This window comes from Haliaeetus albicilla, chromosome 8 (assembly GCF_947461875.1).
Source record: "Haliaeetus albicilla chromosome 8, bHalAlb1.1, whole genome shotgun sequence".
Taxonomy (NCBI): domain Eukaryota; kingdom Metazoa; phylum Chordata; class Aves; order Accipitriformes; family Accipitridae; genus Haliaeetus; species Haliaeetus albicilla.
In genome coordinates, this window is record NC_091490.1 from 41793186 (window position 1) to 41820714 (window position 27529).

The window sequence follows — 27529 nt, forward strand, 5'->3', positions numbered from 1 at the left end:
GATGCTGACATCCAAATGTACCCTGCTGTAACATCTGCAAGAGTTGATGTCCTGGAAAGCAACCTTGTTCTCTTGTGTACTGTTCTCTTAACTAGGCAGGAGAAGCAAGAGAGGATAGAAAGGCTCAAATCCCATTCACTTGTCTGAACACAAGAACATAAAATGAGATGAAGATGTGAGTTAGGGCAGGGAAAAGGCAAGGGCATGGAGGTCAGCTGCAGCTCCAGCCCTATATGTTCCAGGCCAGGGCTCCTGAGCCCTCTCTGTCCTATACACTCAGTTGAGTGTCTGTGCTGCCTCCAGAGCCCGAGCAGAGGTTTCCAGGTTAATTACGCAGTGCTGACCGAAGGCCTTCAATCCCTGCAGAAGCAGAGAGCAATGTCCTTCCAGAAAGAAGGGATGATGTCAGTTTATGCAGCTGCTACAAGCAGAGTGAAGATGACTGCCTCAAAACTAGGAAGAAAATAAACAGCCAGGGTTGGGAGGTTAGTAGACAAAGAAAAGAAATGAAAAGGGGAGAAAGCCATCATCTGACAGCAGGAACAAAAGAAAGAGCATGAGCAAAATGGGGTGAGAGAAGGTAATCACAGTCCAACAAGAGACGGGCTGGATGAGGGACAACTCCAGGTCTAGGCACTGTAGTCTCCCCCCACTGCACAAACCCCTTCCCATACTGCAGAGCAGTGGTTTAGCCGTGAGAGCAGAAACCACAGGAATGCAGATGCTGAGAGGACAGGTGGAGTGTGTACCTCTCCTTTCTGCCTGCAGCACAACTGTTTGGAGGAGCAAAGGATACCCTGTTGCCCTTTGTCATCCCTCTGTTTAGGCCCTGCCATCCTAGCTTGGCACCACATCCTCTGTTCTGAGGCTGACAGATACTTTGCCATAAAGAATAGGTCAAAAGGAGGAATGAATCTGGGTGGTATGTGCAGACAGAGCCCAGGTCCCAGAAATACTAGAGAGGAAAGGTCAATACTGTCAGTATTTTTCCCTCTGCTACTCCTAAGCAAAGAGGGGTCATATATTCAGAGACGATACTGGAAGAAGAGTAGGCAGTATAAGCCACCACTGCCTTCCTGCTGCTTTTCAGAACTTTGCAAGTCAACACCATGACAGCAGACCTCTGGCTCTCCCGTTCCCAAGGGTACCTGTGTGCGCCAACCACCAGAGCTACACAGTCTCTCCAGAGTGTCAGATCAGGCAGAGATTCTCTTTACTTCTGGTGCACTGGAGTTTATAGCACAAGAGATTACAAGCAATGAACTCATCCTCTGTTGTATTTCTGGGTGTGTCTGGGCTTTCTGCAGCACTGGACAGAAAAATATGTCATTTAGTGAGAGGTACACGTGAGGAATGAAGGGGTTTCTGCCTCCCTAGAAATAATTTTGTCTTCAGGGCAGCATGGTATTTGTTGCGAGTCTGTCCTTCATGAAGGGAGTGGGATGAAAGAAGCTGCGTCTGGAGAAAACGCTTCTTGGCTTTAGGAAACTGGTGAATCCCAACAGTTCAGGAGAAGACTCTTACCTGCACCCTTTGTGGTGACCACTTTCGGTTTGCTGCGAGCGCCATCTCCCTTCATGGTGTAGGCGGCTACGGTAATGGAATATGCAGTCTCAGGCTGGAGCCCAGCAATGATCATTTCCTGTTTGCGAGATTCCAAAGGAAAATCATGTAAGTATTCAGGTACATACACACGGGTAGATCTCTCCTTGCAGGAGTCTCAGCCCTTTTCTAGCATGCAGGAACATTCACTGAATCTGAAATCACAAGACACTCTGGGGCAACTGGGTAGATGTGGCAATTGGCAGGAGGATGAGAGCCACGTTCCCTTAGCGAGACGCACGCACACTCCGGCTACAAACAGTCTCTCTGTAAACACACCATGTCTCTGCAGGGCCCTGGTTCAGTGCGTTCTCTTCCAGATCTACCTCTCACACATTCCCTATCTCAACACAAACTGCTTCAGCCATCAAAACGCTGTTGTGCTCTTCAAAGTGTTCCTCTTCACTATGCAGTCTCAGAGGAGGTCTCAGCGGTTTCAGGGAGATTACATTTTTTCACCATTACCCCCCTCCCTTCTCTCCTCAGAGATATTTTTTAATGCCTTCATAATATTAAAGGGATTGCATTAACGCAAAGTGCAAGACGACATTTTCTGCTTGCACGCTAAAGCTCTCTGCTAAATCCCCAACACCTTCCTTCCTCCATCCTCTATCAGCCTCACCACACCTGGCTCCCAAGAGCTTTTGTTAGAAGACTGGCCGCAAGGATAGCCCTTCCCCATGAAGTATTCAGCCCTTCAGAGGGCTGTGTTGTAAAAGGAATACCCGTGCTAAATCAAACAGGATGAGAGCATATGCAGCAGGGTTTTCTCCAAGGCCCTGAAAAGGAGGGAGATGTGAATGTTGTGCATGTTTTATGGCCTTTCTTTCCCCTCACCCCCACTGACCTTTTGTGCTTTCAATATTAAATCTCAGGGCAGCACTTGGGAAGAATTTGCTGGTCCTGAAAACATCTGTATTGCCCCCAGAGCTGAGCAGGGAGTGGAACAGCCGAACTTCAAGACAGTGGGATTTTGATCAATAAGTTTGGAAGCCACTAGCTACAGAGACAGGTCTGTCTTCTAGAAGTCAAGAAACCTGTTCTGCTTTCACACTTGCCACTGAGTTTTAAGATTTTAGGCAAGAGACTTTACCTTTCATGTGACTCAGTTTCTCCATCTGTAAAAGAGAGGCCCCTCACTTTTGTAGGGCACTTGGCAATCTCTAGGAGCCATGAATACATTCAATTTAGTAGTGCATTATCTTGGGACCCTGCCATTCCAAGAAGGAAATGTGTTCTCCTACTGCTTTGTAGCTGTAAGATCATGGAAAACATTTAGCATTTTAGCAGAAGTAGCAAATGTGAAATAGCCAAGCTGATTTTAAGGTCTACTTAAAAGGTAAAAGCGCCAATAGCGATTCAGTGCTTTGTATCAACGAGTATCTAAGGATCTTGGCCCTTTAAGGGCACAAAGCATTTGTTCATGTCCTGATAGCTTAGGAGTTATGGGGCTTTGATTACCCAATGCTTTTCAGCCTAACCATGTTTTTCAGACACAAGCCAGAGGTGCTTGCAGACCAGCCCATCTTTAAGCATATGTTCAAGGTAGTCCCAAATTCAACATCCCATCTGCTTCCCTATGGAGGAGCAGCAGACACATCCTTCCTTCAAAGCCGAGGGAAAAACCCTGCAGCATTGCTGCGTGCTGACAAGCTACACAATCACACAGGGTTGCAGAGCAAAGCGAACAGGGTGGGGACAGTGCATGGGAACACCAACAACAGGCTTTAAAACAGGCACACTGGCACTGCAAAAAAATAAAGGAAAAGGAAAGTATCACACCACAACAGGAAGTGGGAGAAGGGAAGGGACAGAACCAGGATGGGAGGATTTTTACTTTTTTACTTACGTATTCAGCAGTGTCATCTGTTTCCCACTGGGCAGAGAACAAGAGAGGTTTTGCACATGAGAATACAAGAGGGGAAAGAAGGGAAAGACAGAGACACAGCATGAGGAAGGAGTCCCTGAGCAAGCAGCCACACAAGATCAGAAGTTACCAGGCCAGCATGAAGGAAGAAGTAGAGTGGGAGAAATTAGTAGATTCCACTGTGGCCTTTGCCTGTCTTAAAAGACTTCCCAGACACAGGGAGGATGGATGGTATTTAGTTCAGTGCTGGGACAGCAGTTCATACTCTTCCACAATAGCTACTGTCTGGGAGTGCAAATGAACTGCAGAAAGACAACATATACCTGGTCATAGAGATACTCATCTACTTTCTCCAGCATTATGTTGCTTGGGATGAGACAAGGAGGTTGGAGCACCCACCCCCCGAAACCTTCCACGAGAGGAGATTGGAGCAGGAGGTGAGTCCTTACCTGGGCATCAGCCAGCATGATATCCTTGATCTGGGGCAGCCCCCTGGCCTCTCCATTCTCCATGCGTACATAGTGGACCTGGTAGCCGCGAATCTGGCCATGCTGGCGGTTCTGGACTGGAGAGCGCCAGAACACTTGGATTGCAGTGGAGTTCAGGACCTCCACCTCCACTTTCCGAGGCGGAGCACTGGGCACTGCGAGGAAGGGAAAAAAGGCATTAAGAGTCACTTGGCGATTTCTATCTGGAGCCTGTCCACTTACGGGACATACTCACTTTGCCTATGGGACATACTCACTTCGCCTATGGGACATATGCACACTGAATCTACAGCCCTGAAAGGTGGCGGAGACTTAACAGTCAAACTAGACATCCCATCATCTGCCATTGCTCTTACTCAGTGAAGCAGGGAAGCAGTTCTGGGGCATCTAATCTGCACGGCTCAGAGATATGCATGGAAATAGGTCCATCTCATAGTCCAGCCAATATTCCATGGGCTCCTTTGTCCCCAGTTAGCTCAGATGGAAGAAACCATATAGTTCCCCATCACATTCTGAGGGCAATGCCAATTTCTAATGAGCCAGAAAAGCTCTGGTCCTGCCTGCGGGATGTTAGGGTGAAGAGGATATGGAGGGGGACTTTCCCTTAGAGTTCCCTTGTCTCTCAGGCAGGGCAGGTGGGTTGGTGGTTACCGCCGCTGCATAATCTCAGGGCAGGAAACAAGAGATGTCTTGGATGGAATTTGGGCTGAATTTTTGGAAATAATAATAATAATAATAATAATAATAATAATAATAATAATAATACAGTGCATGACAGCTTAATCTGCAAGAAAACCGTACTTTCTCTGAGCAAGGTATTCCATCCATATGGATGTGAGCAGATACTCAGGGAAACAGAACCCACACTGGGGACAAACCTGTTGCTTTTTAAAAAATGCTTTTTATTTGGGATGGAGGAAGAAAGTCTGAGAAGTTTGGAATTTACGTTTGACCTATATTATTTGTGGGTCTTACCCTCACAGTGAGGATGCTCTCCCTTCATGCACACATGCACATTTTTTCCCGGTTTTATTTTACTGTAGAGATACCAGGAAAGTTCAAGTCTCGTTATCTGTGTTTGTGCTAAAAGTCTCTGAGCTGGGCCACTGAACTGGAGTTTAAACTGCTCACCACTGAAGGTTTTTTCTTCCTTTCTACCACTAACCAAAACTTTGACTTAGAGAGGAGCTAGTAACAAGGAATGTGTGGGAAGAACTCTTAATATTTTAAAACAGTTTCTGGCAGCAATCGTCTCCTCTTCTCTTGATTTCATTTCCTTGCTGCCTCGGCTGCTTCCCTGCTCAGTAAGAGCATCTCTTCAGGAAAAGCGGTGCAGTCAAGGCTCAGAGACTTGATATTAAAAAAACCCCAGAAATCACCCCCCCCCCCCGATGGTAAAGCAGGGAAGGACAACCCTACAGACTCCAATTCTCAGAGGGGCTTGGGGAGATGGCAGCAAAGGACGCTGCCTGTCTCGGACTGGAGGCTGTGTTGAGGCCCCGTTCAGGCTTTGGTCTTGCACCACACAAGCCATGAGAAGGGACACGACGCGTCCTCCCCAGTGGGGGAAAAAGCCCACTCCAGGGACACGTATTCATCAGGGGACTCGGGAGAAAACCAGAAAAAGTGCAATTACCATCTTCATCTGTCCGGACGATAACCGGCGAGCTCTCCGGGCCCGGCCCCACCTCCGTATGAGCCACGACAGTGATGCGATACTCTGTCCACTTCTCCAGGGACTCCAGTAGGATCTGACTGGTGGTTGGGGGGATATCATTCACCTCCTTAAGCTCCGTGTCCTCAGAGTCCAGCGCTCGATAGTAGACGCTGTATCCAGCCAGGACGCCATTTTGGCTTTCAGCCGGAGGCGGCCGCCAACTTACCAGAATGGCGGTGGATCTGGTGCTGACGCATTTTACGTCTTGAGGGGGGGCAGACGGTTCTACGAGGGGGGAAAATTCAGGAGGGAAAGGGAAGAAGGGGGAAAAAACAAAAGATGGGAAAGATAAAAGAAAAAAAAAGGAAAATGATAACAAAAAAATCTAAAATAAAACGTACAAAAATTTGGTTTAGGAAGATAAAATTAAAAAAGAAGAGAGCTTTTTGTTGTTGTCTTTTTTTTTTTTTTAAATGAAAAGAAAAAAAAGCCAACGGAAATGAAATGGGGCATCGAAACTGAAATTTATAAAGCAAAGGACTAAAACAGCAAGCGGGCTAGCCAAGTGGGGTCCTGCTGCCTCTAGTAAGTGTGGCTGGCACAAAACTAAGCACCCAGCTTTACTCTACAGAAGTCTTTTCCTTTAGCTCCCTGTTTTACGGCAGTCTGGCAAACCCTGCCCTGGCTGGTAAAGCACTTGTTTCCAAACTGCAGTCTCTGGAATCTTGAATTTCTTTGAAGGGATCTGTGAAAAGTAAGAAAAGCAACTCTTTTGCCAGGAGGCTTAAATTTAAGAGTCTGTACCTCCAGATGGGAGTTTTTAGCTGTCCACAGACTGAAGGAGGTGAAAAACCATGGGGGTCATGTCCAGGATATTCCCAAGCAATCAGCCCACAATATATGTTTAGATAGGAGGGTTTTAGAGAAAAAAGCCTTGCAAAGGAGCGAGGCAGCGTGTTTGACAAGGTATTCAGGTACCCAGTGCGGCTTTCAGAAGTGGCAGCACATCTAAGTCCCATTGCACTCTCTGCCTAAACTACATCAAGGTATTTCTGGAAGTCCCAGGAGGAAACCTTTGGAAGTGAGGCCCTACACAGCCACATGTTCTCATGGTGGCAGCAGTCAACTGTCTCAGGGCTGATTTTCAGGAGATGAGGAAGGTGTAAACCACAGCTTTCTAGTGCAGGCCTGCTCACTTTGGTGTTTACTGAACTGCAGTAGGTAATTTTTAGCATGGTCTGCTCAGTAGGAAGCAGGACACTGACACCAGCTCTGTCAGACACTATGTGCCGCGGTGCACGCTGCTATGCCACAGCCGTGCCTTGAGATACATGGAAAACTGAAGAAATACAGGTTTGCTGAGGGAGATGCCATGGGTCTGAGACCTTGGCGAAGTCCAGACAAAGAGTCTGCCACTTCTGTATCCCAACTGTAACGTGGTCATTTTGGGAAATCTTAGACCAGACTTCTTTCAATCACTAACTACAATCAATCAGCCCAGGTAAGCAGAGAGAGTGATACATTTTCAAGGCAACTCTGCAAATCTAATCTCACCCGATACAGTCAAACTGCAATAAATAGCTCTTAAGTCTCTACAGACACTGCCAGAAACTGGGCTGTCCTTATAAGCCCCCAAAGCATCACCTGCAAGAAGCACAGGAGTAGATAAATGCTGGTCACCATTTCTCATTTCTCTGTTGCTTTTTAATCAACAAAAAGCTCTTTTACTGAGGAATGATTTTTTCAAACCTCTTACTCCCATCCCTGAGTCACAAACAGATGTTTAGGCCCAGCTTGCCTTGAGGACTCTGCTAAATCAAGTCACGCTTTGCCTAGTTTGCACTGGACAGAAAGCCACATGCTTTGCATGTGCCTCCATTAAACAGAAGTAAGTGGGTTTTGCAGAAAGGGTAAAGATAGTCCTTATGCTGCAGTGCTGAGCACTCTGTCCAGTAGGACATTTTGAGTGTTGTCCTCCTACTTTCATGCCTTACTGCTACATTTTGGCTGTATTTAAAATGGCAGAATGAAACCCTTATCCTCAGAAATCCCACTGCAGAGGGTGACGATCCCCGGCCATGGCTAGCCACGCAAAATAATACAAATATGTCAAACAAACAAAACCAAAAGGAACAAACTGGAAAATAAAACATAAATCAAGCCAGTAATTTGAAACAAAAAAACATCAGAAAGGAAATCATAATAATAAAATAATACTGATATAAAAAGTGACTCCTTCCAGAACATTCCCAGTCTGTTTACCTACCTTCCACGCTTCAACTGCTAACTTATAAGACTTTCTTACGAGAGAACAAGAGAATCTGAGCTACGAGGCCAGACCAAGCTCCTGGTGGGTTTCTGCACATGACTGGCTTTTAAAATGCCACCCTGCCCCACTGCTAGCTCCCCCGACTGAGTTACTCCCCCCCTGCCAGCAGAACCCTAGCTATGGGAGTAATGGCAATTTTGGAGCCCAAACTATTCTCTTTTGCTAAGCTACCTGTACAGAGACCAGAGAGCAGGGCGGCAGATTCCCGCTGATGGATTTCCTTCCCCCTATAGCTCTCTCCATCTGCTGTGACTGATGCAGCACCGACATCTCCAGAATGGAGGTGCACTGCTCCTTCCCACACCCCAGAAGCAACTCAAGTCCCTTTCAGGATATGGAGAAAAAGATTCAACCCTTTTCCAGTGCCTGCCATGATGCTGTTTGCTTCTTTTTTTCTCCCTATCAGGGGCCGGTAGTATTAAAAGCCACCTTTCCTGCTTAGCAGTCCAGCCAAAGCCACCACGGCTGAGAAACCCACTGCAGAGAGGGTCTGACCTGACCTACCCTTTCCATCCTGAAACTCATTATGAAAGCCCCAGTAAGCAGAGCGGGAGCTCCAGCTGGCACTTGGGTTCACTGTTTGCACTGGCAGCTGCTGCGCGTGGTCACACTCGCTTGCTCACTCACCCTCTACGCTCCAGCACAGGGACCTACTGAGAGGCCCTGGAGCGAGGCCTCCTTTTGGGATGGTTTGCGCTTTCTCTGGTCAAAAAGGCAGGGTGGGTGGGTGGGTGATGGGGGAGAAGGCCCAGATCCCACCCAGACCCCCTCCCCGTCACTCTCATTGACTACAGCACCTGGATGAAAACAGCCACCAAGTGCTGGCTGGCCATACCGGAGATGCATCTGGGGAGTTCATGGCACTGTGAGTTTCCTTCACAATCCAGCCCAACCTGTGCGACCCTGGAGACGTGCATGCGTGCGTGGGGACAGCATCGAGAAGGCGGGAGCTGTGTGCAGGAGGCAAAGCACCCCAGCCCAAAACGGAGGCTGCGAGCTCACCTCTGCAACAAGCCCCTTTGCTGGAAAGGGAGCCACAGCACAGGCGAGAGCCCTCCAGCCAGGAGATCGTCACCTTTTGTCTGCTGGCCTCTGTTTTTACCAGGCAGACAGATCTTTGGGAACCCCTCCCTGCCCTCCCATGGGCTCCAGGACATACAGGAGTGTGTGCAGATCCACACACGGGTGTGTAAGCCTGCGGTGACAGGGTGGACTGTATTTGTGAATCCGCTTGAGACCAGCCAGTACTCACCTGAACTGCATCTTTTACATGCTTTAAAGTTGACTGTCCAAGCCACAAGAATGACCCTTACTGACCTTGTACAATACAATGTTTTTTAACCCTTTAGGTACCATAGACTTTGTATAAGTTTCGTTCACTTCATATACTGTGAGGAAGGGGGAAGGGAAGGAGAGCAGAGCTAATGGGTGGGGGAAACATCCTTTCTTAGGAAGGAACAGAGGGTAAGAAAGCCCCATCGTTCCTCTACACCTGCACATGCAGCCTCACAGCACCCACCCTGCCACCCCTGTCTGTTGATGTATGCTTTGCGCTCTGAAATTCCGAGTAGGAGAGTTGCCAAGGAGCCCTGGGAAGGTCATGGCTAGTTAGAAAGGGCAAACCAGCTTCCTCCAACCACGAGATTCTGTTATTTTTACCATCTACGTCTCTGGTACTTGAAGAGTTAAAACCCAGCTACTTCAAGAAGAAAAAGATACTTTACCTTTAGTTTAATGGATTTTACTTTGGTTATGATGCTCAGGAGGAGCCACCCTGACAGGGAGGTGGAGGGTGTTGTGCAGAAAGGTGTGCAATGCAGGGAGGGCTGCGGCATGCAGGCACATGCTTGCCAGCTGAGCTAGGAGGGGAAGAGCACCGAACGCCTCGGCAGGCTGCGGGAGGACGAAGGAGGCTTTGCCGTTGCAGAGACAAGATGCCATCGTGGTGTGAAACCGCCCAGCAAGAGACAGACAGACAGAGAGCAGGGAGCTGGTTTCATCAGGCTGCTAGAGCATGCAGGCAGGCAAGCAGACAGCAGAAGAGAAAAGAAAGAAGAGCCATGGAGCGGGCCAAGGAGGAGCTGAACGGAAAAGGAGCTGCAGAGGGAAGACACAAAAGCCTGTCCCGAGCCAGAAGGTCTGTGAGCCGAAGGATGTCACCCGGACCAGGGAGAATTGACTCGTTCCTCCAACAGCCAGCCAGGAAAAAATGTTTCACCGTGTTACAGGACACTGACAGTTCCCAGCTGATGTTCTTAAGAGTGTTAAATTAATGAAACTATCCCTATGAAAGCTGAGCTACACAGAAATAAACCAGGCCTCATTCTGGGCAGGTGCCAAGTTAGAAAAAGCCCCAAAGCCTTCCCCTTTCCCAGATCCCCTTCTCTTCACCCTTTAGGGAAAAATTTTCAGCATCGCTAAGCCCTACTGCCGTCAGCTCCCACACCCCTCTTTCAGCCTGTTTTTATTGAACCAGAAAGCACAAATCCCAGACCCTCTTTTCCTCCCATCCCCATGAATCTCAAGAAGGGAAACCCCTTGGAAAACAGAAGCAGAGTGTGAGTAAGTTTGACACTTATTTTTCAGTTCCTTTCAGTTCATTTTCCCCCACCCCACAGTGATGCTCCCTCTGACAGTACCATACTGGGATCAGAACCAGCAGATTTGCAGCAGAGTCAGGAAAGGATTTTCTTTCGATACATGGAGAGAATAAGAAAAAAAAATACAAGGAAAAAAGGGGAAAAACATTTGAAGGAAAGAAGAAAACAAAATATCTTTGAACGGACTGGAGGCCTGAGAAAGCCCCAGTAAGGAATTCTGCCTATGCAGAAACAGACTCCCCTTTCCTCCCACTCCTGGGGGGGAGAGAAAGAGAAGGAGAGAGACAGGGGAAGAGACAGAGAGACAGCAGGATGTGACAATTAAAACGAAAAGATGGGGCAGGTGCCCAGCCGAGAGCCCACTGCTCTCCCTTGTTAAGGACTCTGAGAGATGGGAGCAGGCGCTCTCTCTCCTCACACTGGTGACCAGAGCCATTTCTGAGTTAGTTCTGCTCCCAGCTACTCCAAACTGCAGCGGAGTGATTTAGTAGAGATGAGAGGAGACAGAAAACACAAAGAACAGCTGCCACAGCCACTCATGCAGTGAAAAAACACCTCATTTAAAAGCAAAGATCTGTGAAAAGCCCAGGTTGAAATATTGCCATCCAGGGTTATTGTCCCCAGGGCAACAGCAAAGGGAGACAATCCATTAAACTAAAACCAGCACATTTTGGTTGCGTACGCTCCATCCTGGTGTCATTAATATCCCCCCCACAGCCTCCACATGACTCCTCTCTCTCCCGCTCTGCCGGAGCCCAAACGGGACTCTTCCCAGCGCTCGCTGGGCCAGCAAGCCTTCCTCCCCGAGGCTACGAAGTCGCTCATGGAAAAGAGCATGAGGACCGCTTTCCCAAAGGCTGGTGAAAACGCTGGACTTTTGATTAATCACCTTCCCTTCTCCTCTTCCTCCCAATTCCCCCACTGTCTCCCTGCTCCATTGCTTGTGCCCCCCTTCCGGACAGCTGCTGCTCAGTTTCTGCTGGTGGACAGGCGAGCTGCGGCACGACGGTGGGGTGCTGTCCTCCCTGAGCATGCTCAGCACCAAGGGCCAGCGTGGCCCATCAACAAGCTCTTCACTGCTCCCCACCCCATCAAGTGGATGGTGCTAACTGGCCTCCCATCACTGCCCCCCCCCCAACTCCAAAAGCATGCATCAGCCCCACTCTTCATTCACGTCTCAGCTATCTGGGGCAGCAAAGGGAGAAGGCAGCAGGTCCCAGAGGTGCCCCCCGCCACCGCCCACCTCCCTGCAGAGGAACCCCAGACGTGGGATAAGCCGCAGCACCGCGAACGTCCGCCCCACAGCTCCGTACCCCTGTGCCCACCATCTCTGGCTCCCTGACTGTCTTCCCCTCAGAGAAGGGTGGGAAAAGGAGAGACACCTACTAGACTGCAAGGTGCGCTCTCTGACCTCCGGGGTGAAGGCCCCCAGGCCCAGAGCCGAGCGGGCAGCCAGTCGGAAGACATACTCAGTGTTGGGCTTCAGGCCTTCCACAGTGAAGGAGGTCGTTGGCTCGAAGTTCTTCGGCACCTGAGATGGGCGAGGGGGGAAGAAAAAAATAAAAACAAACAAAAAGGAGCAGAGGCGAGCCCTGCCTGGAGACACCTGCCCTACTCCCCTCTCTCAGCCACCTCAGGGACCAGAGGGCCGGGATGCTCCTCGGGGCCCCAACCCTTTGCGCTGCTCCTCTCCGGACTCACCTCCCTGCCGTGGTCTCCTTCCTTATAGAGGAGCTCATACTTCACTATGATCTCCTGGCGGGGAGGGCTCCACGACAAAACGATGCTCGTCTCCGTCTTGGCTTCTGCTCGGAAGTTCATTGGCTGCCCAGGAACTGACACAGACAAGGAGCCGATGGGGCAGAGAAGGCAAGATGAGAGACAGGAGAAACCACATTAAGTTGGCTATTTGGAAGACTCCTACCCTGTTTTCTTCAAAGCCTGTGTGTGAAGAGCATGTCAGCAGCAAAATGCCATGCTGTAGACTGGGCGGGCCCTTCTTCTAAAGCAGGGCAGGGTTAAATCCCACTGCAGGACTCAAGCATGTCCAGAGCTGCTGGAGATGGAAGAGTCCTACTGGATCACATGCCTCTTTCTTAGTGCAGGATACAGCCCTTCCCACTAATCGCCAGTATTAAAGGATTCTGGAAGTGGGAAGCCCATGAACAGCCCATTGAGGATGCAGAGTTTCCTCACCAGCACCCCATGCCATAAGCAGAGCATCCAAAAGCATGCTGGGTGACAACCTGTGATAAAACATCTTTTGTTTTCAGCTCAACACATCTGCTGTGACAATTAAGGCTTTGGTTTGCTCCCCTTTTAGAAAAAGGCAAAATAAGGCTCATTCCCCACATGTCTCTGAGAAGGTAGTTTCTGGGTACTTTAAGAAGAGTTAAGCTTCACCATTGCCTGGGCAGTGAGTGCTTTTAGGTCTATTATAGACATTTAGGAACTGGAAGCAATAAGATACCTCACTTTGAAACAGGGCACAGCAGAAATGGATTCTCTTTACATAATTGCTTGCCACACCCATTTAAGCAACCACCTTTCCGAGAAAAAACAGATCAGAAATCATGCACCAGGCAGGCTCCCCGGCTCCAGTCACTGGACTGAGCTTCCTCACATAAGATTTCTATTTTAACCAAACTGAACCAATAAAGAAATAAATGCTCTGGTGACATGGCAGCCACAGCTGGATAATTCTATAAATCAACACCTCTCCCTCCTGCAGCCCAGTGCATCCAATCTTAGTAACACAGGTGCTCACCTCCTTGCTGTGTCTTAACCTGGATGGGGTCAGAAAGAGGCCCGTCTCCCACGGAGGTGAAGGCCAGGACCCGGACCGTGTAGGTTTCATCCTCGAGAAGGCTGCCCACCGTGGTCAGGAGGCTGTCGTCCACGTTGTGCTTCTGCCAGTTGCTGACAGGTTGATCAGGCTCCATGGTATAATATACACGATAGCCACGGATCTGCCCGTTGGGCTCCACCGGTTCCTCCCACTGGATGATCATGGTGGTGCTGCTCAGCATTCGTCCCTGCACATTACGGGGAGCACTGGCAGGAGCTTGTTCCCCTGTGCGAGTGACCACAGACTCACTGGGAGGCCCCTGCCCGATGCTGTTGACTGCAGAGACCCAGATCTCGTACTCAGAGTTGGGGCTGAGCCCCCCAATACTGTAGCGTGTGGTGGTGATGTCCTCTTTGATCTGATATGGTCCATCCTGGCTTTTAGACTTGTATTCAATGACATAGTAGGACACAGGGTCTGGATTTCCAGAGTCCCAGGTGATGGTGATACTTGTCGCTGTCGTCTCTGTCACCACTGGCGTCCCAGGAGCCTTGGGGAGTGCTGAGAATCAGGAAGAACAGACATTAAAAAAAAACCCATATGCTGAAATGGTGCCTAATTGGGCTAGTTAGGGCTATAGGAGCCAGAGGCACAGTACCAATCACAGTGCGGCAGTTCAGTAAAGTGCTGCTGAAATATTATGAACCTAGTTATGCACTCTATTATCCTCCTTAAACTGCTCCATCAAAAGGAAAGCGTTCAGCTAAACATCTGGAATCATTAGCACAGACTTCAGCTGCACATCCGCCGGCTCACATGGCAGTAAGGAAAAGCAGTTTCGCAGGAGCTCCTTCCGAGCATGTAATCAGATCTTCCGAAACAGCGCTGGCAGCCCGGCTCTGGCACTGCTGAATCTCTCCATGTTTAGTGTGCAGGTAACAGTATAGTGTGGGCTGCAGTCTCCAGAACTAGAAAACTATAAAAACTTGGAGTGCTTCCTCTCGAGCCACAAACATGTGTTAATACTCATCTCCCCTGTCCCTCATCCAGAAGACTACCTTTGGAGCTTGCTAGACACTGCACGCTAAATGTCGGACACCTTTAACAGCAAGCTTTACGTGTTTTCCTCACTACAGGCTTTAGACTCTTTCCAGCCTCATCTTCTCTAGACTTGAGCACCTCAAAGCTCTAACTTCTCCTTTCATCTTCTGACTGGGAAAGATTGCAGATGCTTACACGCAGGAACATAAGGGGGAACAGAATACAAGTGAAATGACAAAAGGCAGAAGGTACCAGCAGGGCAAGATTCCCCATCTGAGGAGACAGGATAGATGGAAGCAGAAGCAATGTTATCTTACACAGCAGCTTTTCAAATTGATAGTGTAAGACAGGGAAAGAGGGGAAGGAAGAAAATACTCAGGAAAATAAAGAGCACCTCAGTCCAGCCCCAGGCATCCTTCTGCTAGCACGAGCCCACTCCCTGTGCAAAAGCTCAAGATGAGTGTCATGTCAAGATTCACTAGTCCCTACTCATTTCTACTGTCAGACCTTCCTTAGTCAGATGCGCTGATACAACAGGCTTGTTTTTCTTTAGCCCTCCCCTTCTCCAAAGTATTTTTCCTCCTCTCCCCCACCCGCGCGCATTCTTTCCCACGCGTTTTCTCCCCAGATCCCTCATGGGCAATGCCATCACTCAGAGCAGACACCAGCTCATACAAAGAGCTCTACACTCACCCAACCACAGGGGCATCCCGCTTGGGTTTTAATACACCCCTGCTGAGGACAGAATAGATTGAAGATTGCACCCGTGCTCCTCTTGGGAATTGCTAGCTGGAAGCTGGGGTTATTCCCCCTCTTGCTGAGGCAACAAAGGCCACTAAGATGCTGGAACTAGGCTCTACTGCAGGGGCATACATGCCAGAGATCCTCAGGGCCTTGGCTGAATCTCTAACCTTGGAACAGGATGGCATGCAGGCTTCAAGCCATCCAAAGCTCCTTGCAAACTGCCCAGCCAGCCTCATACCCCAGGACAGAAACAAGCATGCAGGGGTTCGAATCACAATTTTCTTCATAACAAACAGCTCAGTTGTCCTAAAGCAAGGAAAGATCTCAAGCCACCAGCTTCCTCTTCGCTGTGGATTTCTTTGTGTGTGGGATCCCCAAAGATGCATGCACAGATCCCAGCACATGGCACACATGGTGCACGAGTTTGTCTTCCTGCTCATGCTCACATACCTACGCAGGTACCTACAGGCTTGTAACAACACGGACTTACACACATGCGGTCAGGCGCCCACATGCCCATACAGCCACGTTGCTCCTTCTCCCGTGCACACACACACACACCCATGCACGACTACCTTTTTACATGCATAATTGTGTCCCCACACTCCTCATGTGCAGATCAGACAGTCACAGGCTCACCCCATGCAGACAGACAAAGACATGAGCAGGAACAGGTACCCACACAGTCACACAGTGACATTCCCACTCATGCACCGGTGAAGGCTGACAGGCACGACCACGTATCTACAAATGCTCACATGCATGAACGTGACACGTGCCCACATTTGCTTTGCACACATGCTCAGACACTCTGTTACGACTGTGCACCCAACACGTGCCTTGCACATATATACACCCATGCAGCAGCTCGCACGCTTGTGCATGCACGCTCCTACAAACATGCAGTCGGGGAACCCACGCACTCACTCACGCAGGCGTGCTCACACTCTCTTACATTTCACCGTGATCTGAGCAACGGCTTCTATGACTCCCAGACTGGACATGGCCACACACGTGTAGTTGGCTGAGTCCTTGACATCCGTGAGCTCCAAGACATTACGGCCCACAGGCATGTCATCTTCAGGCGTCAGGTCCTCTGCTCCCTGCATCCACTTGACGTATGGCATGGGCGAACCCACGGCCACGCAGGTGATGTTGACGTTGCCACCGGGCATGATTTCATGGCTGACGGGTAAGATGGAGAAGCGAGGGGCCACACGGCGAACTGTGGATGAGACGCACAGAGGTAACAAAAAACAAAACAAAACAAAACAAAAAAAAAACCAAACAAAAAAAGAAAGAAAGAAAAGAAAAAGAAGAAAAGGGAGAAAAAGAAAAAAGAGCAAAAGATAATTTAAATATAGATGGGGTTTGTCATCATTTATTTTCTTCCTTCATTAAAAACAAAACAAAAAACAAATAAATTAAAAAATCAAAAACCAAAAACCAAAAAAATTAAACTTCAAATAAATTTTTACTTCACAAACAATATATAGAATATAGACATAAAAGCGATATTTCATAGCAACAGGGTTCCATTGATCAAGATTAGACCCATCACAGCACAGATAAATACACAAAAATTTATTAGTAATTTCTCATCTTTACTGGCAAGAGCTGGCATGGCGAGCGTCGAAAAATCTCCTCCACAGCCGCTGGGGCCCCCAGCTCCCCACTCCGCGCCCCGGGAAACCTGCTCCTCCCCTTTTCCAGTGGAGTCTGACTCCCATATCACCTTCTCCCACATCAAAACAAAACAGCCCCTCCACCACCACGGCCTGAAATGGTCCAGGTCCCTCCTCCATCTCCGGAGAGGGGCCCTCTCCCACCGGCCGCTCCGTGCCCGAAGGATGCTGCAGAGGTGGGGTGGTGGCGAGGAGAAGGCTGGGATGGAGATGGAAACTTCTCAAGATTTTGCCTTGTTGGACCCAGAGAATTCAACAAAGAGAGAAGTATCACATCCCCAAATGCCAGAGAGACACCACTTGAAAAGTAAAGAGGCAAAAATATAAAAACTGGGAGGAGAGGGAGTCCCCGGAGCGGGACAGAATTTAGTTAGTGTCTGCGTGTGAGAACCGTCCAGAGGGAGGCAGTCCCCCTGGAGCGAGAAAGAGTGTGGAAAAGATGAGAAACTCTAATGAAATTTTTGTGGTTTTCGGGTATAGAAACCCTAACGAAGCCTCTTTAAGATCTGACACGGTTCCATCGATAGATGCAGCTCTCAGAGTCACAAACATCATGCAAAATAGGTAAAAAAGAGAGAGAGGAAAAGATAGAAAGAGAAAGAGAGAGGAAATGCAGAGAAATATACTTTATGGGCGGCTAGCAAATGCCCACATGGATACTGAATAGAAAGTGAGCGACAGAGAAAGAAAGGAAGACAAGGAGAAGGAGAACAAGGAGGGGAAGGGAGAAAGAAGAGAGAGAAAGAGAGGGAGGGGAGGGGGAAACCCACTTTAATGCTGCATACTTTTTCTAGCTGATGTGACCCAATGTGGTGGCTCACATTGTCACATCTCAGCCCTGGCGGAATAATAAATAGAATAGAATTAATAAGAAAAACAAGGTAATGAAACTTTAACGTTGAGAAAACAGTGACATGTTCTGTGCATCTCCTTAGCAGAGAGGTGGATGCAGCTTCCAGACCTTACACAATAAGAACATGGACGCAAAGGGGAGGGTGCGGTTTCCTTGGCTCCATTTTCTGAACTAACTGGGCTGGCTGGGTGGCCGAGGTGGGTGCTCTTCCTTAGGGGTGAAAGCAGGAGAACAGACAAAGGAGAAACGTTAAGTGGATCAGAGGGGCCTTAGGGAGAGAGCTGAGGGCAAGGTCCCATCCCGCAAGCAAAGACAAAAGGATACAGACCCCGAGAAGATGCAGGCACAGCAGCAGACTAAGGAGAAAAGGAGTGCAGGATTCCTCCAGCTTCAGAGACAGCCATGCAGTCAACTCCCCTCAGGTAGGGTGAGCGAGGGGGCAGGAGAGTTAGGAGTGCTGGGGGCCTGAAAAATATCTGTCCCTGCTGTCCTGTTCCCAGATAACCCCTCTGAACAACCTCTCTAACAAATCAGTGGCAACTGCATCCATGCAAAAGCAATGCAAAGGACATCAGAGCTTAGCCTGCCATTGCTCTTCCCAAGTCCTAGTGCCTTCAGATGTCCCCTGGAACTGATGTCTTGGGTTTTTCCAGCATTTATCTTCCAGCCCACTTCCCTGGCTCCTGCTCAACATTATGATCTTTTCAGATGGGAAGGGCGCTGCCAGGGGAGGTAGTAGCCGTTTTCCATTTACTGGGGCTTTGTTAAACAAAAGCCAAATATAGCCCCTGCCTCTTCCTGCAAGCTGGCAAGGAGGTGTCTTCATAGAAAGGTGTGCTCTTCCCATCGTGTTATCAGATCCTTTCCTGCATGGTTACCAGAACCCAGGAACCAGTACTGAGAGGCAAGGAATAGAAGACTTCCAGATTTGCGGCATTAGGAGCTCAGAGATGTCAAAGGAGAATTCCTGCATGCATGATTTGCAAAGAGAATGGATAGCATGCTCTCACCTCCAATGTAGCTGGGGAGGGGACTGGACTGGGGAGGGAGAGACTGCAAACTCACCTGGACACTAAGACTAGAAGATGGCTTTCTGCTTAGAGAAAGGTGTAAGGAGAGTACCACGGTATTCGCACAACCTCAGACACCAGCACTGGCTCAAGAGACCAAGCAACATGCTCCTTTCTCCCTCCTGTCACACCACTATGGAAGACTTTTAGCCCTAGACATGAGGGTACGTCCCTGTTGCCTACTCCGTCTTTCTGTCCACTGTCTGCTTCAGGAGGTACCGCATTTCAGAAAATGGAGCCATGTGAAGACCACACCAGTCACAATCTGAGACAACATGGAGAGAACTCGAAAAGAAACAAGTGGGGTCAACATGCAGACAGATCTGGGGTGGGGATGACTCTTTTGAGGAGGGGCTGATATGTAACCTTCTGGAGAGGGGAGGCAAGGTGGGAAGAGGTGAGGAGAAATGGGGAGACATATGCCGGACAAGATCCGGTCAGCAAACAGCATCAACAGCAACAAACAACGGCAGGTGGGATGCAAACACTGAGTTGTCATGGAAACAGAACAAGACAATTAATTCAAACCGAGGCTAATCACAAAGAAATAAAACCGAACTAAAAGAGAAAGTAAAAAAAAAAAAAAAAAAAAAAAGAGAAAGGAAGAACAAACCAGAATTTAATAACTGAAAAGCATCATTTGATGTATGTGGAGTGCTGAGAATCGGAGTCTGAAGGGAACAGACTGCTGCTGTCTGTGTGGTTTTGGGCAGGGAAGGGAAGAGATCCACTCACAAAACACAAGCTCAGGGCCAGGGAGCCGGAGCCGTGCAGAGCACGCTCACGAACAACTGCAAAGCAATTCTCCCCACCCTCCTCACAGTACCCCGGGGTTTAGGTCAGCTTCATGGGGTCTCAGGGCAGCATTACTTTTTGGCTCTTTTAACGGCATTTGTCACACTTAACTAATGGGAAGCAACCAGCACATCTGGATGCCAGCCCAAAACAATGCGCATTCTGCGAAAAGGGAGAATTTGGATCAGGGTTAGCAGCAGGCTAATGCAAGACCAAAACAGGCAGTAGCACTTCTGTTGTGCATCCTGGTTTAAAAAAAGCTACGCACTCCTGTGTGTGCACAAATATACAAACATCCACACACCAGTCTAGGATGTGAAAATAACTCCAACGTTAAATGGTGGAGACCTCGGAGAGTCCCTAGATACATCCCTGCTATGGCTCAGGGCTGTGACAACCTCATTTACTGTAACAGGAAATACTTATAGGGCTCATCTCTGGATACCAAGAACCATCATGCTGCTGTTCATTTTAATTGCAGTACCACTCTGATTTGGCTCTTGACATGAGATTTGTCAAGCTGAGAATCTCTGGGTCAGCGTTTAGGTCAGGGCCTAGGAGGAGGAAAGCGGTGGTGGGAAGAAAGCTTGAAGTGCCGCTAGAGATTGAATCAAGAACAATTTCACCTCTGGATCCAGCTGGGTTTCACACACAGCAGCTGTAAGAGTGAAATTTTACATGTAAAAAATGCGGTGAAGAGATTCCTTCCATTTTGCTATCCAGCACATTCAAAGGACCAGAAAGAAAAGAACAACAACGCTCTCTGGAAAGGAAAAGCTGGGATGGGGCAGTCAGGGCTCTACTTTATAGACATTTATCTAATAATTTTACCAATTTCTGGTTTCAAGAAGCACCCTCCCTGAGCTTCAGGGATGTTTGGTTTCCATGACAGCTTTGTCAGACCTGTTTTACGAAGCCAACCTTGCATGCATACACGTATGTGCATGCTCCATGTGCATGTGCAACATCTCCCAATATACACACACAAGCAGGCACACACAAACACACATTTTCAATGGCCAAAAAATTCTCAGGAGCTTTTTTTCAAACAAGGATACAGCTTGTTACTGATAGAACCAGATTTTAGAACTGGAGCTGGACATTTGTGATGCAAGTCAAACTATTTCAATGCAGAGAAGCCATTTCTGAGACACAGAAAGATTTCTTAAGTGCAGTTAGTTATGAGTCTGTTTAATATTGTCTGTTGGATAAGTATTTCACACAGGCAAACCTGCACCCCAAATTCTGCATAACATAACCTTCATTAGAAACAGAACAGATCCGTAACTTTTCACACCCTTGTAAAGCCAATTGGTTTTGTTGCTGCTCACGGATGCAGAGAGGTTAACCCAGTTTGTGTTCTGTGAGTGGCGTTTTCGGTGCATTATTCTTTCCAACAAGAAGGTACCGATCAACATTGCTAAGGTTCCCCACCACCACCACTCAGTTAAAAAGAGAGCTGGGGTCCACAAGGTGAGAGATGTTTTTGAAAGGGACAGATTTACAGACCTGATCGGAAGAGACACTGGGAGATCCAGGGTTGACTTTTGCAACACCAGAATCCATCCTTAAAATGAGTTCCCAGGACGCTGCTAGTGAGAGAAATCTGAGGACCAACCAACCAGTTTGTGCTGAGGAAACCCACCGGTTCCACTTTTTAAGCCCCTTCCAGATTAGCTCAGGGAGAAAAATGTTGGAGGAGGAGCGAGGTGGGGAAAGGAGAACGTACTGGACAAGAACCCGTCACTTCAAACCCCGATTCACATTAAACCAACTAAAAGATAAACAGATTTTACATCTTAAAGAAGAAATTAATTGAAAAAGGAAACAAAAGAAAGTGAAGTGACTGGTTGAAAGCACCAAACAAAACCAAATGGTATTAAACATTTTGACACTCAGCAAGCTGCTGCTCCAAATGAGGTGAGAAGGCGGACATTATTGGCCATTTTGGTGAGACAGGAGTCATTCCGTCTTGCTCCAAAATGAGGAGGGGGTAGGGGAAAGGGTGCCAAAATAATGTGCAGCCTCTACATTATTAGTGAAGCTTAGATTACACCTGTCCTCCCCTCCCAAAAGGTGGTCCGTCCCTGCCCCTGTGCTGTCCGTGCAGCCGCCTCTGCCTTCTCCCTCTCCCATTCCAATTGCAAGTTCATTCCGCTGGGGCGAGACGCTGTTCGGGTTTGGATTTCCGACCTCCGTCCCTCCAGAGGACGAGATACTTCCCTCCTCATGCCCATCTCCTTCCTAATTTCCTTCACGGTAAATAAAAATAAATAAGTAAATAGGTAGATAAATAAAGAATGAGACCAAGGCTTGGATTTGGTCTGGAGGAAATCCATTACCTTCCCAATCATCGTTACTTTTCCACTTAAAAAAACACATTAGTTGAGTGACAGGCTGGCTGAACATCTCTGGTCTTTTGTAATTCTTTTTTTTTTCTGTTGCTTTTTACAGGATTGAGTATAAAATAATCTGAACCCAATTGTTTTTCAAGCAGCTCTAACATTAAACACAGACTTTACTATTTTATTTTTGTTATTTTAATTTGACAAGGTGTAATCTAATTTTTTCCCCTAAAACAAAGAGAACAGCGATGCAAAAGGTGTAAGAGACACAGGCAGGCAGAGATTTCGAGATCAGTACAGCACAGTGTTCCTGCAAAGTGCCCTCTATAGAGAGATATCCATATATATCCATATATATACAGTTTTGATTTTTTCGTTTTGTTTTTTTTTGGGGGGGTGGCTTTTTGTATCCATTTCCATTTCCTGATACCCTTGAGAAATCCTTCTGCAGAAACACAGCAAAGTTGTTTGTTTGCTTTGTTTGCTTTTGAACTAGAATTTCAGAGCTGAGGACACCCCAAACACGGACAGGGCGCTCCCCCACCCATGGAAGTGCTAACATAATGCTTAAAAATTGTCACAGAACTCTCCCTCCCTAAACTCCAGCACCTGGAAGATGGCACTACAGGGGCACCTGTACAAACTAGCAGTAGTTCTGCCTCCCTCCTTTTCCATTAAAGAATTTACCAATGCTTGTCTAAAAAGTTATTAAAATTCCTATATTTTAAAATATCATTGTTTTGACCTCGTGGCTATTTGTTAAATCTATAGTGCAAGTGAAATTATTTGCTTCTAACCTCTAAACAGTATTGAAAGCGAAAAGCTTACAACCATTCCACTTGTCTATTGAGGGACGGGCTGAGCAACCAGCAGCTCTGGTTTGATGGTCAAATTACATATGAGCCAAACTTAATCCAGGAGCAGGCTACTGGCTAAATTATTTGTTAAATTAGTCACATTTTAATATATTTTGAAGCTTTATTTCCTGAGGTCCTAGGCACACTATTTCTGCATTTTCTAAGGTTTTTATTTTAATGGATTTCAACTAGTTTTGCTATTATACGTTTAGCCCTAGCCTGTTTTCATCTGCGGTCTCTCAATGAGTTGAGGTTTTCCAGAGAGCCTTGAAAAATATTTGAAATGTTCTCAGCAGGACCTGGGCTGCAGAACCTGATTCTGGGTGACTAAGCACTGTACTTGACTCCTGCAGCAGAAGAGGCAAGGCCTAAGCAGGCACAGCAAGTGCACTGTGCTGTTTTAAATGCCTGCTGAACCATTTAAAACTCCCTGAGCTTGAAAAGCGCAGAGCAACAAGAAGCTCAAGCGAAGGGGAAAAAGGATTATCCCTGCAGCACCACAACTGCTGCCTTTTGTAACTCCTGACAGGGCACCACTGTGTGAAAGAGGGGAAAATTTTTAATTCTGGTAAATTCAACCATGACAATTTGTCCTGTACCAACAGCAGCAGCTCTGCATACTCAGAAGTTGCTAAAGCACAGCCCACACAGCTCTACGGTGCATTGTTCATTCCTCCTTTCCCTTTGTAATATGGAAGAGCATGCAGAGACGCTCCGTCCTTACATACAGGGCTCTATCTTGAGCCAAGCAGCTGGCTATTTGGATCAAAACAGAGCAATCGAGGTGGAAGTCTGAAGCTTTCAAAATTAGGAGGAGAGCTACAAATTGCTCCGTTTCAAGGGGGCGAAACAGCTGTGGCCGTAGATGCTGGACAAGCAGACATATGCCCTCTCTGGGGCAAAGCCTGGACCCTGCATGTGTTGACTCACTGATGCTTGGGGAGAAAAATACCGTCAGGTATGAGCGATTCAAGCTGGGTTTATCCACCGAAGTGGAGTAAGCATCTCAGCCCTTTTGGGCAAGATTCAAAGCCTCTTAAAAAGGCCAAAAATGTTTCCCTTCCATCCCAGCTGAAAGAAGGCCATGCAGCTCTCTGCATGGAAACTATACACAGACATTTGCCTTCTGATTAGCTATGAGAACTGCCAGGCTCTCAAAACGGCCTCCCCTGTGCTAAGCAAGTCCCTGTCGCTGTGCAAGGAGAGGCGTGAAGCTCTCAAACACCAGCAGTGAGACAGACATCTCTTGATACACAGGACTTTGAATCTGTCCTTTCCTGCAGTCACTATGGGCCAGAAGTTTGATAGCATTTGTGGCCCTAGGGACACAGAGAAGCATCCAATGAGACTTTTGAAAGCCAGGTGAGTTGTATAGCTCCCATAAATATCAGCATCCCCGTCTTAAGGCGTGCTGACTTGCCCGCTAGAACCGTGTCTTTCTTTTCACTGACTTCAGGTGAAATCTGGACAACTGGCTCAGACTAGAAACTGTCATACACCCTAGGCTGGTGGCACAATTCATCTTGCCTACTTCTGATTTGCTTTTGTGGGTCTCCATAAAGATGCTTCTGCATTCGACCTTAGAAATTCCCTGTTAGCAGACTCTTTCTTATTTTGGACCATGGCATGATCTGATCTGTAATAACACACAAGGCAAACCCTTAACCAATAATTTCAAGACCATGCCCAGAACTTCTAGCAAACCATATGAGCTCTTTCAGCCAAGTATCAAGTCTCTATTTCCTCGCCCAGTGTCATTCCAGTCTATCATGACTATATTCAATTTAGCTTTAGTTTATTGTTGTTGATGTTATTATTATTTTTATTGGCTCTTAAGGAAGAATTTAATCTTAAAACCTTCTCAGATCACAAGAGATTCTAGCAGCAGCAGTGCAGTTTGGACATGTTAGAAATACTTTATAAAATATAAAAGAAACAAATAAAAAACAATGGTGTATAAATCCCTTTTTAATTGCATCTAAATCCTGAAACTCAAACTCCTATTCATGAAGGAAAATCCTGTAATTAGTAGTGATTATCACCTTTTAGTCCTAGGCAGGAGGGAGGTGGGATGGGAACACCTCATTTCAAATACTATTCCTTCTCTCTTGCTCTTTTTAAATAGAACAAGCCTTTTTTTCTTCTTCTTTTTTTTTCTCCTCTTTTTCTTTAAATAGAGCATTGGGGCTGGGGGATATCTTTTGGCTATTGTTGTCATCAAAGTTAGAAGAGCCACAGCTGGCCACTTCAGAAAGACAATATCAACAGTGCAGCATTTCGGAGTGGTACCCTTGTATCTAAGGGGAGAGGGGGAGAGACTTGAAAGGGGGAGGGGAGAATACCAGCACTGAGGGTCCGAGCACTGAAATCTCAGCATTTTAAGAAAAAGAGAAGGACAGACAGAGAGAAAGAGAGAGATAGAGAAAGAGAGAGACAGATACTGTGTCAATACTGCACTGGATTTCTCAAAAATCACACAGCTTTAATACCTGTACACTAGGAAAGCCACTCCTTTGGTAGATTATTGAGTAGTGAGGACTGATGGGCAGAGGGAAATGCATAAACAGGGAAAGGAAGGGCATTCAATTCTGCAAAGGGCAAAAGCACCAAGCATCAATGGTACAACTAACACACTGCAAAAAACCGACCTGTTTACTATCCCATGTGGCTCACCCACTCAGGATGCACACATGGGAAGCAACAGAAGCTTAATGGGGATAAACAGGGAGATGAGAAGAGGGAAAAGAGGCATTTTCAGCTAGAATGTAACTTGTCAGATTTCTTGTTGCTGTTTACAATACAGATGCAGCTGCCAGATGCGTCCCAGCAGCCTCTTTGTATCTACCACTGCTGCATTTCTCTTCCCACGCTCCTTTAGAAAGGAGGGCTCTACCTTCTCTGGACCTGGCTGGTTTTCAAGGTGCCTGTAGCCAGGCAACAATGGTTAAATGGCAGGGAAGAAAGAAGGTAAATGGGGAGAGGCAGAGCCATGAGATCCAGCTACCCTTCCGCAGAAGGCGGCTGGCTGGCTGCCCTTCGTTTCCAACACTGCAAGGACGAGGCATCACCCTCCTACAAGGGAATCTGCCAAGCTCTGCTGGTGAGACAAGGCGCTGCCTGACGATGGGGCTCTCCATGCACACGTGGGTGCTAAAGGAAGGACAACTGCGTGTGATTGAGTAACACAGCAGGAAGCTTTCTGTCTGTACCCATCCTGGGCTGACAGCAAATGAGCTCCCGTACGCAGTGTCTTTGGTATTACTGGAGGGAAATGGCCAGTTCTGCATCGCTGGGGTAGCCCTTCAGAGCAGGGATCAGGGTTTTTCTTTCTGTGCAGGATGTGGAACAAGAGCCACACCTCCAAGAAATACGTAAGTAATAACGTGACCCAGGGTCTGCTCTAACTCTTGGAACGACACCCTGGCTTCTTACCATCTTTTCCACTTCCCAGATCCCTCCCTCCCCCCAAAACAAAGGCTTGTCCCAAACAGCAGGGCTTCCATGGACAGGCGTTAGAGCTGTGTGACTCCTTTCCTCCTCGAGGGATTGAGGAGTTCAGTTACCACCGGGTGGGCAGGAACACTGGCTTCTCACAATGCGTTTGGAATAAACTACAGCACAGCATAACCAATCAAAACTGAAACAGGAAATCAAGAGAAAGCAAAAAACCCAACGGAACAAAAAATTTGGAAAGTAAGAGTAAATCCACTTCAAATAAACCAGAATTGTAAAAAAAAACTATACATATTTATATATAGAAAAAATAATTCATAATTAATTTAAAAAGTGGCATGCAAAGAAGATTGTTACATTCTCCTATCATGCATCAGGCCCAATGTCCAAACGGCAAGGTAACCATGACGACAAAAAAGTGCAAGAACTCAGCAACATTACCAAAGGATGCATAGAGAGGCCCACAATGCAACTCAACTCATCTCTGCGAGACCCGGGAACGGGCGGGTCTCGCTCATCTTAAAGATTTCTTGCTTTTTCTCTTTTTTTTTTATTTTATTTTTTTATTTTTTTCTCTTAAGAATGTAAAAATGTGGGTAAAGAAAGTAAAAAAGAAAAAAACCACACCAACCTTCTCGTAGCTCTGAGGGATGTTAAGGGGGTTTGATGCGGAACACAATGACATGAGGAGAAGAGAAAAATAGGGGAAACACAGAGAGAGTAAAAAAAGGCCTTCTCAAGGCTGTCAGCTGCAAATTGATTGTTTTTTTCTCTTAACCAAAATAAAAAGAAAGGAAAAAAAATGAAGATAGTAACGACCCTCTTTCCTGCCTTCCTAACTTTCCCCCTCCCATCCAGCTAGGCACCTTCTGTTTAAGAACCACCAAGCTCTTTACAGAGGTCAGACTGTGAGCAATCCTAATTCAGAATCAGCACCTGACAGAGGTGCCAACCCCAGAAAGGAGTTCTCAGTTCTTTAAGTCCATCTGCTCTTTAGCGAAGGGGGAGCGGAACCTGTACCAGGCAGAGAAGACCTGGTACAAAGGAGATCCCAAGCTGGAAATCCGCTCCCCCAGCCCGTGCTCCCACCAGCCCCCACACCCGGCCCTGCTTGCACTAACTCCACAATGGGACTGAATAAGGAAAAAGAAATAATTAGAAGAAGAAAAGAAAAGCAAAACAAAACCAAAACATTTCCTTGCAATGTTAAAACTTACAACTCCTATCCCAGGTGTTCTATAGAGACAAGCATGTTATGGGAGAAACAAGTCAATTGGAAACACAAGAGTGTTCAAGACTCTTTTAAAACAAAAAACGGGAAGAAAAATGTGCATGAACTTTCCCTCCCACCAAAG

The 27529-nt window shown here is 47.4% G+C and overlaps 1 protein-coding gene across 8 annotated transcripts in view; it reads right to left on the bottom strand.

Annotated features, from left to right (window-relative positions):
• Window positions 1-27529, bottom strand: part of PTPRS (protein tyrosine phosphatase receptor type S) — a 164460-nt gene that overhangs the window by 32817 nt on the left and 104114 nt on the right. For 4 of the 8 annotated variants that reach the window (XM_069790295.1, XM_069790291.1, XM_069790293.1 and 1 more), the window contains exons 7-14: window positions 16072-16341; window positions 13311-13892; window positions 12245-12378; window positions 11930-12074; window positions 5594-5899; window positions 3919-4112; window positions 3452-3478; window positions 1525-1642 (exon numbers count right to left, since the gene is read on the bottom strand). In XM_069790295.1, the coding sequence (XP_069646396.1) occupies window positions 1525-1642; window positions 3452-3478; window positions 3919-4112; window positions 5594-5899; window positions 11930-12074; window positions 12245-12378; window positions 13311-13892; window positions 16072-16341 (1776 nt within the window). The remainder of the gene's footprint in view (window positions 1-1524; window positions 1643-3451; window positions 3479-3918; window positions 4113-5593; window positions 5900-11929; window positions 12075-12244; window positions 12379-13310; window positions 13893-16071; window positions 16342-27529) is intronic. The other 4 variants (XM_069790296.1, XM_069790294.1, XM_069790298.1 and 1 more) reach the window with 2 other exon arrangements.